Raw genomic sequence first — 13,426 nt, forward strand, 5'->3', positions numbered from 1 at the left:
ATACAGTATTGCCCCAGTATAAAGATTCCCCTTCTTCTTGAGAATCAGGCACCTCCCTGAAGCCTTGTAATGTACAGTCTGAGAGCTGAGCCTGTCTCAACTCTCTGTAACCCTTCCCAGCTCCCCTTCCACAGGAAGTCTGGTCTCCTCTAACAGCAGTGCCTCACTGTCAGCCTGGGTATTACTGCTCACCTCTGCCCTTGCAGTTAACCTGTTTAAGGGAACATCAGTACCCACCAGCAATTGTGGCTCACCTTCAGTCTCACTGCTACAGGGTAGCACCATCCCTGAAGTAACCACCTCACCAGTCCTCCTGGCTTCAAGTGTGCAGTCTGTCTGGGCCCCTCCCAGGCTACCAGACCTACATGTTTGTCTGCAGGCCTGACTGCATGGGACTGCATGCACACAAGGTACTGAATTATCAAAATCATTCCCTATCAGGACATCTGCAGGGATATCCTCAAGCACATCTACTTGCTTGCTTCATTTTCCACTCTCCCGGGTCAAGGTGAACCCAAGCCAAAGGTATTTGGAATGGGGTCTCTCCTAAAGCACTGACTGGAGTAGACTGCCCAAGCAAGTAGTGTTCCTCTTTAACCACTGCAGGCTTCACAATGGTTAGGTCAGAGGCTGTGTCTCTCTTAGCAGTGGCCTGTTTCCCATCTAAGATAGGATATAAGCTCTTGGGGTAGTTTGGTACCCTTGTTGTCTCCAGAGAACTTACTGCTGGCATTCTGTCATTCCCACTTACTGGCACCCCTACCTTTTGTTCCCCACCTTGCCTCAATGGCTATCTATATGCTACATGGCCCCACTGGTTACATTTAAAAAATGTAACGCTTGATCCTGGCCGTGTATCTAACTAGTGGCTTCCCCTGTTACTGGCGGAATCTGTTGGGGCAGTTTAGGCTGCCCACTATGGGTTCCCCCTTAGACCCGCATGCAGCACTGGGTATCCCTTTCCAGTGCAGTGATGCCCTAGTTGCTAGGTATAGGTCTCCCATTTTCCCCAACTCATCTGCGGTGTTACATTCTCTATCTGCCAACTAGATTGTCATGTCCTCAGGCAAAGTGCTAAGTGCTTGTTCCCTTACCAAATGGTCTGCCAGCCCATCAAAAGTGGTGACCTGACACCCACTCACCCACCTATGAAAATAAGTATTTAACTCAGCAATATATTCACACACACTTTCATCTGCCTTGTGTCTATGCTCATCAAACTTTTTTCTGTAAGCTTCAGGTGTTAACTTAAAACACTTGAAATAAACAATTGTAACTGTATTATAATTTAAGCAATCAGAATCAGACAATTTAGACAGCAGTTACAGCTTTAGCTTGCAATAAGGGGGTCAGGAACTGTACCCGGAGCCCTTGGTCAACATTGTACTGTTTACAAACCCTTTCAAACATATGAATAAAACTATCAAAATTATCACCATCTGTAAATTGTGGAAGACATCTACTGACCTTTATTGCTTCTGACGTTCGGTTACTCCCTTCCCCATTACCTCCATGACCCTGGCGAAGAGTCAACATTCCCTTTTCAAGTTGCCTCTGCCTCTCATTTTCTTCAGCTTCCAAACAAAGCAGTCTCTCTGTGGATTCTGCTTTCATCTCCAAATGCCACACTCTGCTGATTCTATTTCCAAATGTTTGGCCTCCAGTTCAAGTTTCTTTAACTCCAGATGGATTTTTAAGTCCTCTGAGGCAAAGTTGAATGGTTCATGTTCTGAGAGTTGTACATCCCTAAGGATAGTCTGACTGTTTTCCTGGCTGCTGGTCTGTGATGCAGCTGTGGTTAAGGATGCAATCATGTCTGCTTTAGTCAGGGCTGGTATGCACCAGTCCTTTGGCTTGGCACATCTCAGCAACTGGTTCCATGTCAGGTTGCCATAATCCTCTGCTAACATCCTTGCCTACTCTCCCTGACTAACTAAGCTAACAAAAAATATAAATAAAACCATTGTGATATGAAACTCTGAATATCTACCATGTGGCTGTTTGAGTGTACAAACACCTTCTTTAGTGACCACTGTTTACAGCTACAGGAGTTCAGTATTTATACAACTGAATCCCAATATGTGATGTGGTGATCCCACCACTGCCCACCAATAATGTGATGTCCCACCACTGGACCAGTAATCAAGAAAACTCAATCATCACCACAGGCAAAAGTGGGGGATGTACACTGGGAGGATAACAGGCACACACACAATATTTCGAGATGCAGTTCTTTGCATCAAGTGCAATTTCCCTTAAGGGCACACAGAGACTACAGTCAGTTTGGGGCTGGTTTCTCCCTCTTTCTCCAGATCCCCTCTGAGATGCCCCACTAGTACAGCTATAGAGTTGAGATCTCAGCTGAGTGGCCTAGCCAAGACCTCCAGCACCCTCTCTATCCAACTAGTGCTTTGTGTCCCTGCCCTAGTAGCTGACACACTCTTTGAGGTTTGATTTACATACACACACACACACACACACACACACACACACACACACACACACCTCAGAAAGGCTGGCATAGGTTTACTAGTTATGCCCCCTTTTGTCCAGACTATAAGGTAATTATCACTGCTACCAGCCAACTCCTTATCAACTACTTTAAGGCCCTTAACAAAGGGTGTCCAATCTTAATGTGTAATATAAATATTAATATAAATGGTAGTTTGACCAAGAGCAAGGCTATTAAGAGTGCCCACACAATGTCCCCAAATAAATATGTAAGTACTCTCAAAACTTAAATATCTTTAGACAGATCAGTCACGAAAGGTTTAAATATATTTAACAATAAATAATAAAAGGACAAGAAAATACTCAGTATATATTCACAGTGACATCAGAGTTCAAAATCACAGGAAATATTTAAAACAACATTGTAGGACAGTCTCAAATAAAGAAAAATATCTAAACCAAGCTTTGTTATATTCCTGACTATATCCAAGAGAATTATACTGTTCCCTACAAATGTTGAGCAAGACATATGTTGTGGTGAATGGTTCTTGTCAGGTCCAAGATGGAATACAGAATGCCCTGTCTCTCTAAGATGCTTCTCAAATTCTTCTTCTTCTTTCGGCTTTTCTCGGTTAGGGGTCACCACAGCGGATGATCTGTCCGCTCATGACTGGCAGTGGTGTTTTACAGTGTTGAGTTGGCAGCCCGGTGCCCAACCTTCCACAGAAGGCACACACACACACACACACACACACACACACACACACACACACACACACACATACACCAAGGGCCAATTTAGTGTGTCCAATCCTCCTGCAGCATGTCTTTGGGATGTGGGAGGAAACCGGAGCACCCGGAGGAAACCCACGCGACCACAGGAAGGACATGCAGACTCTGCACAGAAGGCACCCCAGCCAAGGATCGAACCGAAGAACCTCTTGCTGTGAGGCAACAATGCTAAATTAATATCTCAAATACTACTGCTGGGATACATTGCAGAATTACATAATTTTTTGTCATCTGACTCTATCCCAGGTGAAACTCCCACTGCTGGAAGCTGGCAGTATTTAGCATCTACCTGTGAAAATACATACACTTCAGACCTTTACCAGATGCTGGAAGTCATAAAACAATTACACGCCTCCAACTTTCAAGACTACTAATTATTTCACCCTATAGACAATACAGAAATCTTCTCAGCAAAGACTCTGTGTCTCTAGCTCATTAAAAACTGAAAGATACCATCTTTTATTGCATAGCCATAAAGTAATTTAATTTCAGCTATTTTTCTGAAGTTAATCTCCTGTATTCCAGTTTCCACTGTTAAAATATATACATTGAAACAGTTACGATACTGCATGTACATTTCTGTTCTATTCCCGTAGGGCACACTGTGGTTACATTTCAAAACAGTACTTTGCAAAAACCTTTTCAATGCACACTTCTGTACCAACGGTTTGATATACACAACATACAGTTCTAATGCATTTGTAACACAAACATCTTATATAAATCTTGTTGCTATTCACAAATGACATATAATTATTTACAAAACTCCAGACAGCTGTGCTAGCAGTATTCCCCCTTTGTCATAGGGAGCATAGCCATTTTCCCTCTATATAAAATATTTTTGACTTTCATTTAGAGATTTCTCTGTTGCTGATCCACTGTACATTTTTATTCCACAGAGTCTTCAGCTGCCCATTTCCTTTCTCAAAATTCATCTATGGCCACAGGCACTTTCAGTGTTATTAGCCCATTTATTTAATTGGATGGCTACAATGCAGTAGGTTTCAGTCTGATAACAATCATAATCAAAAAGAAAGGAAGAAAGAGCTTAATTGCAGTACTAAGAAAGCCATAACAGCAGGACTGCCTACTCATCTCTGAGATTTACTCTATTTATTTATTTATTACCATGTTTTTCATTGCTTGAGTGGATGATGGTACCTGATACTGACAAAAAGACTAGATTAACAAATTCTGATAAACGTATATACCATATGCAATATGATTCTCAAGTACAAGGACAACATAGTGTATATATATATATATATATATATATATATATATATATATATATATATATATATATATATATAAAAACACAGAAACATGAGTGCAGGTTTCCAGATGCCTTTTTATTTCAAAGAAATGTTCAACAACATAAAGCATACTTTTAACTAATTATTTTTCTGACTCCAAGTTCGTTTCATATATGAAATGTATCTGTCAAGACTCATTAGATTCACCCCACAGTAAACTGTATGGCATTGGAAGAAAAGTATTAGAAAATATTATGCTCTTGCTGGGCTTCAAAGCAAATCCACTTTTGTAACCTTACAACATGATGACCAGCCATTCAGGTGATACCAAGACATGTCTAGGAAGTTTAAACTGCAAGTTTCCAGTGTCTAAACAGCACATTTTCCTTCAAAGTACAAAAGGAAATCACAAATCAGTCTAGGGTAGTGCAGCGTACTTAAGAGCAAATCTTCTCACTTATTTATTAATTATGGATTTATTAAGCAAAATGTCTACTAGATCTGGATCTGCCCTCACTAGGAAACTTACCCTCCCAAACATCAGGAGCAATACTCCATCATCTCTAATACCACTCTCCAAGAGATAGGAGAAAGGGAAGGGCATTCTTCCTATTCATATTTAGCATCACCCAGCATCTAAGATGAAGGCCTCCTTCCTCAGTGTAAGTGTAGCTCACACATAAAAGCAAATACCAAAGAATACATTTAAAAACACAGGAGTTGAGAATACAACGGCTCACACATAGCAAAAGGGCATAGAAGTTATATATGGTCATCACAGATGTATTAATGTTACAATATAATCACTTTCAAAGCCCATGTTAGCACGTTTTTGTAAGTCTAAAATACTTAGTCTACGAATATGAATGATTAATAAGAACTATCACAGAAATACAGGACATCTGTTAGGTGACCATTTTGCGGTCTGGTGAAGTAAGCACATTGTTTTCTTTTTATTCCCAAAATAACCTATTTCTTTTTGACACAACCAGACAAGGCCTAGTAAAGACATAAGATCAGTAAGAATTATATTTTATTAAAACTGCAAATTGTTTTAATAAACTGCACAATAATAAACAAACATTAGATAATATGGTGTTGTCAGTAGGAAAATCAATTAAATAAATAAATACTTGTATCTTCAAAACCGAACAAAGAATATAAAAGTTTTTTTTTAATTCCATCCATAAAATGTGCATCCATGCAATGAGCAAGACATGTTTATAATAAATGTTCTTTAAATCACAAGGTAAAAGTAGACTCCAGCCACTTAAGTTGTTTGCCTGAGTTACTCACACTCCAAGAAAGCAATACATGTTAAATATAAAATAATTTGTAAATAAAAAGCATTCATGACCATGTACAGTACATACACCATTTTAAAGGACGAGTTTGACACCGACTGATCTGTCCACCAGAAGGGTCAATTACAGAAATTCACAGCTGAATGAATACTACAACATCACTAGATGGGCATAGTTAATTATCTGGAATTACATTAAACTGCACTGAGAAAAACAAATCATTTTGAACAAAATAAATATACAAAGCAACACAGTGCATGCAGTCTCACTGTTCTGTGATATGGAAAGAATGTTTCCACAGGCAAAGTAATTAAGAATTATGCTGTGAATATCAGCTTGGCAAATGCAGGCACAGAACCTGACTTTGTGAGTTGCTACAATGTTGTGGCTGAGCATACTATCCACAGCTTCCTAAGATATCTTAAGATATGGGACATCAGAACCTTAAGTTCTGGTCGAAGCAGGATTCTGAACTTACTCACAAATACATGCAGTAGGCAAGCGTATTGTGCCCACAAAAGAGTAAATTAAACTAACCATACATGACACATCTGCTAGAACAGGTACAGTAACCAAAGTTAAGTCACACTTGCTTCTCTGTCATGTCCTGACAGTGCATATTAAGTGTCATAAGCAATCATTGATAAGTTATGGTTCAAAGAACTAGCGCATGTTCAGTGCAATTTCACCCACTCCCTTTAAAGAAATTGCATAAGTTAATAACTCCACATTGCGCACAAAGATTAATGTGTAATTAGGTATTCCCAAATGATACTCTATACATATGTGGTTGCACATATTTGAGCAAAATAGTTTCTTTTAGAAAAAAGACAGCATTTACTGGTTACAAAAAAAAAGGTAACTGTAGATTAAAATATTTAAAGCTGAAAAAGTACTTATTAGGAAAACCGACAAGAAATATATACAATTAGTCATCATAAAATGTGAAACTAAGCCATCTCTCTGTATGCCATAATACAACTGCCCATCATAAAATGTGAAACTGAGCCATCTATTTGCCATTACAACTTTCTCGTCTTTTGCAAGTAAATAATACAATTTCACTTCCCCTTTTTAGTTAATGGAATTTTAATGCTGCACAACAGTCAAAGATGGATATTTTTTGAGCTTTCACTGTTGAACTTCTTATCCTCGATGTGCAATAAAACATTTTCAAGTGTCTCATCAGGTATCATACCATAAATGCACTATGATGGGGACCATAGGGACTCATTTGCCAAAGTTTTGAAAACGGCTTGGACCAGTACTACTTCATTATGCATGTGTTCTTTCCGGTGAGTGGATCTTCAAAACTAAGTGAATTATTGGCAGACGTATGTGTAACTGACAGCTGGTATAGATGAAATACCACTGACTGCTATCCACATGTGACTGTGTTTCTATAACTGGAAAACCATACTACTGAACAACAGGCAGCACTAAGTAAAAAACATAATGCATCTGCAAAACTAGTAATATAAAGGTTTTTGGGTCTATATTACGTGATCAAAAATTGAGATTTTCGAACATGTAATGATCGACCCGAACTGAGCCAAATGGCAGAAGGTCGAACACGTAAACTGAAATCTCCCTAAGGGGAGATTTCCGTTTACTGCAATGTAGTGCGGTCTCAGAGTTGGTATATTTAAGTAACGGGGGGGGGGTTTGCTCCCCTGCATAAAGCAGTTTAATGGTTTGTTTGGGTTTTTATTTTTCTGGCCGTTCGACATTTTGCTGTTTCCCTCTATTGGGGTTGATCATTACGTGTTCGAAAATCTGAATTTCCAAGGTTTTTGGCTAGGGTTATACACTTTTGCTCTTACTAATAAACTCTTGCTTATTTGTACAATGTTTCCCAGGTCTCCAAGTACCACAGGAGAAAGCAATTGTTCCCAGCTGTAATGGTCACTCACAAACTGGGAACACTCAAGTGCTGTTTATGTACAGAAGAACAAAATGGGCAGCTGTAACAAGCAATCTATGAGCCCTACCAAAAATCAAATTAATAACTGCAGTCAAAGGCAGTTTAGGCATACCATTCTAGTTCTTTTTGTACAGTTTCACAAATCTGAGGCATATTTTATTGAACAGACAGTTACCACAACATGCTTTACACTATAAGGAGATATTTTATGGTTGGGAACTTTACCCATTATAACATAAAGTTAATAATATTGGATCATTAACAATGTTTATTCTGTTCTGTATGCAATGCTCACTGTTTACAGCTTATATGAGTTGTAGAACTGATAAGGAAATGTGAAAAACATTTTAGACCTTGACATTGCGGGTATGTGATTTTAGTCAAATAGTATACTTTGAATTAAGAAATAAATACACTTTTGGATACTGTAACTTTTTTTAAAACATAGATACTAGATGGCATATGTGCACCATTGGACAAGATGATAATTTTAATATATATGCAAACCTTAAAAGATGATATTCATAAAACTGTTTTATAATGGGTGTTAAGTAGTATTAAATGTCATCCTGCTCATGTTGTTAAAATCTTTTTCTTGAGTTAAATTTGGAAAGAATGAACATGCTAATAACATCCCTACACCAGGCATGCCACAAAATAACATGTTCAAACACCTTTACTTGAAGAATTACTCTGCAGCAAAACACTATTCTCACTTGTGTGCTTTTAAAAATTTCAGTGCATAGTATACTGTTACTAAAATATTAAACACTAGTTCATAATGCATTGTTACTACTATAACTGGTAATAAAATCTGCACTCTTTAATGTGTTACTGATATTCTGACAATCTGGAGGTAGATCTCTAACCCTTCAAGTTCCATTTCACTTATGTTTGTCAAATCTGTTAATTTTAGGGGCTGTTATCATTTCACCATTTTACAGCAATACCATTTAGTAACAGACCTCAATATTTCCCTTTGACAGATGCCTCACTTTCCAAAGAAGCAATCTTATCTACTAAGCATTATCACACGAGTAGCTTGCAGAAATCTTAGAATGTTTTTTTTTCTAAGACATTACACTTTGAGAATGATTTATCACTTTTTTAAAACTTCTAAAAAAATAGCTATTCTCATCAATATCCCAAGAAATAAAGAACATAATTATTCAGCTAAGCTGTGCAACGAACAACAGATTAGACATCAGTAGTGCTGTGTAACAGGTTATTTCACAGCTATTCCTGTCTTTTTCAGTTTACCTATCAGTTTTATGTCCTTCCCCATGTTGCTACCTTTAGGAAGACAGCTGGAAATGCATGTCCTAGTGTTATGTCACCAGTTGGAACAATGATTCATTTCCTTTACTCCAGCCTCCTTGAGTAGTAAATCGGGGGGTAGGCACAACCTCACAAAATGCAATTCATTCAACACAGAAACAGCCCAATCCAGCCAGGGAGGTCAATGTGAAAATGGAAACTATATTCACTGTGAAGCAGAAACAAGGTCACGTAACATCTGTCTGACCAAGTATTAGTCCACTACAATGTCCAGGTACAAGTCATCAGCATGATGGCGTTAAAATTCATTACTGCTGGGCCATGGCTTGCCTTGCAGTTAATAATCTGACTCTGGAATGTCTCTGTAGTTCACATTCACTAAAATGACATGTTCTCCACACCATCAGTGGTGACCTGCTCTACAAATAACCCAAAAGCAGGTAAGCAATAGACAGAGTTAGCAGTTTAGTCAAATGCAAGAGTAGGTAAAAGGAATAGCTTTCAGCAACATGGCAGAAAGGGACATCTGAGATGAAGTATTCCATTAGCCAATCATCGCTACTAACAAAAAGTGCAGTCTCTTACTCATAACCATGTGCAATAAAGGAAAACAGTATTTTGACACATAAAAAACATGGTGGTACAAAACACAGTTAACATTTAAATCTCACCATCGTATAGGTCAGCAGTGAGTTAGTCATGCTTAAGGGAAAGTATTTTATCATCAAACATGGACAATGACTACAAAATTCATTGACTATATAAAAAAAAACAGTGCCAAACTTCTACTGAGTTTAAAAACACAGCGGGTACAAACAGGAATACAACAATCTAGCAATAGCACTATACACTACAAGACCAAAACAACAATACTAAATGTAGTGAGCTTCATTTTATAACCCGAGGAAAAAAAGAGAGTGTATATTAAAATAATATTAAAGTAAAATGTAGCTCATTATATCAAGAATCACTTTAACAATCAAGATAGATTTACCTGCATTTTAAACATCACTCATTATAAAACAAAAACAAAGCAACCCCAAATCATGATTTTTTTATTTTATTTATTTATGTATTTATTTCTGAAAGACTGCAATCACTCCTGCATCTCCCAGAACTCCCTGTTTACTTACAAATGTTAAGGTCACACAAGGTGAGGGGGAGAGAATATTTTATTACTATTTTCTCTTCTCATGGGTTAACAAACCCCTGCTACATAAAAAATCCTAAGTATTCTATTCCACTATATGAATGCTAAAGTCATACATTATACATTCAAGCCACTGTACTTCAGTAAATTACGATTAACTGTACCTGATAAATTGAAATGAGATAAAGACAAGTCCACTAACAAGTATAACAATTAAACATATCTGCTTCAGTTTGTAAAGTTCATAAACAGAGCCCTCCTTTGTTGTCCTTGGATATTAATGTCACACCTTAATATCCCAGTCCTAAATAACTTCACAGGAGTTGCAGAGGGAGAGCTTCAGACTAAGGAACCAGTAAATATGAAGAACTGCCAAACTACGGAAATAGGTCCTCAAACAGTGTGCCACCTAGGCTTGAATAATCTGCAAGTGCCACTCAAGCAAGCCGAAGGTCATAAAGCTGATAATACTGACTCAGAAGAGTAGAAGTTAACTATTTAAAATGGTGAGGAAGTTTCCTTTGGATCAGTAAGAAAAAAAGTATAGAAATCTCCTCCATTTCAAAATGTGTACTTACATAATACAAAATCACCAATATAATGAAATAAAAAGCAGCACATATGCTTCCACATCTATTTATGCTGACATCAGCTCTTAGTAAAATAAAGAATAACCTGACAGCTGACTGCAGTTTTGCAGATGTACAAAGAAAACAAATTACTTCGACAAAAAGCAGGTCAGAAAGTAGCACTTAGGTGAAAGGTAGTTTATATAATGCTACTCTGTGCCATTTAAGGTAGCAAGTCTGTTCAAATGCAGCAGTGTCACGTGCTATCTAGAAAAATATGAATATTATGTGCCATAAACATCACAGCAGCCGAGTCATGGCAGCTGCATGCAACCATAAGTTAAACAGACTTGCAATATAACACAATCTCAAGGACAGTGTGTCCACTATTTGTTTAACACACAGATTATACCCAGCTACTGAAACAACTGCTTGGCAGAGAGCAGAGGCAGCCACTTCAGAGATACTGCAAAGCCCATGCAATAACACTGACATTAATACATGCTTCTCTTTGAAACTGAAATTAAAGATTTTAAAAGACAATTCAGGAAACCACTTAGTGACCTGCAAATAGCAAAATCTGTCAACAGTCTTTAAATTGCAGTGAGATCTTCAAATGGGGGGCAAAGCGTTGCTGTTATTTTCGGAAGTTATGTTATACATTCAAAAGGTGAATTCTTTTGTGGCTAAAGAAGTGACTGGGTTTTCACACACAGATAATACTTTCAAGGTTTTGAAGTTGAAGACAACTTTAGGACAAGTTGAGACAGCAATGGAAATCAGAAGTTACACAAAGAAATACAGGTATGGAATCTGGTGGCTTCACCTTCAGACAATGCTAGTGACAGCAATCCCTTCTTGCAGTAGCATCACAGTTACTGAAACACCAGAAAAAATGAATTAAGTCTCAAACAAGTGGATTGTTTGTGTGGTAATGCTCCTTGTGCTGCTAATGATGAGATGTTGTTCAGGATGATTCAGTTATTTATGACATGGCATCAAGAACTTGTACACATTTAAAAAATTATGATGATGTAGGTAAAATTCATCCATTGTGCATCACAACCCACCCCTGTGCTTAGTAATATTTAAAGCTCAGTTTTCACTTTGTGCATCAAATCTTTCTGATCAATCATGTCCAGGTACTGAAACCATCTGTTGTAAGACAGCAGGGCCACATTTTTAGCAGCCACAGCAGCCATTTCCATAGAACTGGCTGCCCATTCAATGCCATTCACATAGTACAGGTTGTCATGGAGTACAATAGATGGAACTGTCACAGATGCGTCATAGTGAGGATATGCAGCCCAGTCAGTAACCTGCACCGAATAGTATGAACGGAACAGTGTCTTCAGCTCATGCTTGATAAGGGGTTCCTGGGAGAAGACCTTCCAAATGGCAGCTTCCTGAGGTTGCTTTCTTCGGAAGCCATCTGAGATATTCACAGGACAGATATTCTCAATGCTGTTGAAGAAGAGATTGGGTAAGTCTGTGGTGAGAATACTAGCAAAGGGGAACAGCTTGGGGTCATCAAAACCAAAATATGAGGAGTTCAAATAGCCATGGATGATGGACGTTATAGTATGGTGATACTGGCCTGGGAAGTCTTTAATTGGAGGCTCAAAATTTTCAAAGCTGACATTAGTCATCCCTTGATGCAAAGGTGCAGCAATAACCACAATATCATAAAAGGATAATCCTTGCTCTTTGTCCTGTTCATATTTCACTTGGTACAAGGCTTTATTTTCTGAAATAAAAACATACAGCTACATAAATAAGAAGGTACTCCAAATTCCAATAAAACAGAGTACTATACTTTCATCTAGGTACACACTAACACAAGGCAACTCCAAGTAAAAAGAAAAAGAACAGTATTAACTATCAAGCATTTTAATAAAAGAATGAAAATAAAAAAGAAGGTATTTCAAATGGTGTGTATTAGTATGGGGTACGTCTTAGCCTAGACAGACTGCAGAACCAGAATCTTCTCTGGTCACCTTACTTACAAGTTTTAATGCTATTCCAATATACACATATCAAGTGTAGGAGCTTCAGCCTAACAAATCATTCCACACGTTGTTCTTTCAAGAAATGAATGCTTCTCAATTTCACTTTAACCTCTACCTTTCTCCAATCACTTTACTTCACATCATGCTAATCCTTTAATTACTTTCTCAGCTTTGTTCATTCTGTCTTCCCTCTCAGACAAATAGAACTTCCAGATCTTACATTGTATGGTTCATTCTCTCAACCACTAGGACTGAAATGTCACTTTTCAGTCTGCTTAGTACTGTTAAAACTTTCTCAGACTTCAGCTCCCCTCCTTACCCATATGTCTCTAAGCATCAACGTTTTTATCCAAACAGTGTCTGAAAGATACAAATGGCCTGATGCTTCCTTGACTATTATAATATTTTTACTTTATATATGCACTCTATTTTTGTAAGATTTGTGCAGGTTCAAGAATCTGCTGATTCAGAGCTCCTCTTAAATGTCAGATTTCTATATTTCACTAATTTAGCTGCTCATCCCCCAGGCTATAGCCCTCACCCTATTGCTCCCTGTGTGCTATTTGGTCTTGATTTGGGTGTGAAATCTTAATTAAGAAAAAAATAACCTTGATTTTCTTTCTTTTTTTTTTTTTTTTTGCATTTTTTGCTGCCTGCCTGTTATTAGCCAAGGTATTTGGTGTAGACATTTAT

At 37.9% G+C, this 13,426-nt stretch overlaps 1 protein-coding gene across 1 annotated transcript in view; it reads right to left on the bottom strand.

The window, feature by feature from the left end:
- Window positions 1-4,574: 4,574 nt before the first annotated feature.
- Window positions 4,575-13,426, bottom strand: part of LOC122799856 (prenylcysteine oxidase-like) — a 58,418-nt gene continuing 49,566 nt past the window's right edge. The window contains exon 2 of the mRNA XM_044069200.1: window positions 4,575-12,471. Coding sequence (XP_043925135.1) covers window positions 11,813-12,471 — 659 coding nt within the window. The 3' untranslated portion in view covers window positions 4,575-11,812. The remainder of the gene's footprint in view (window positions 12,472-13,426) is intronic.

Source organism: Protopterus annectens, chromosome 4.part0 (genome assembly GCF_019279795.1).
Source record: "Protopterus annectens isolate FY-2018-M chromosome 4.part0, PAN1.0, whole genome shotgun sequence".
NCBI lineage: Eukaryota > Metazoa > Chordata > Ceratodontiformes > Protopteridae > Protopterus > Protopterus annectens.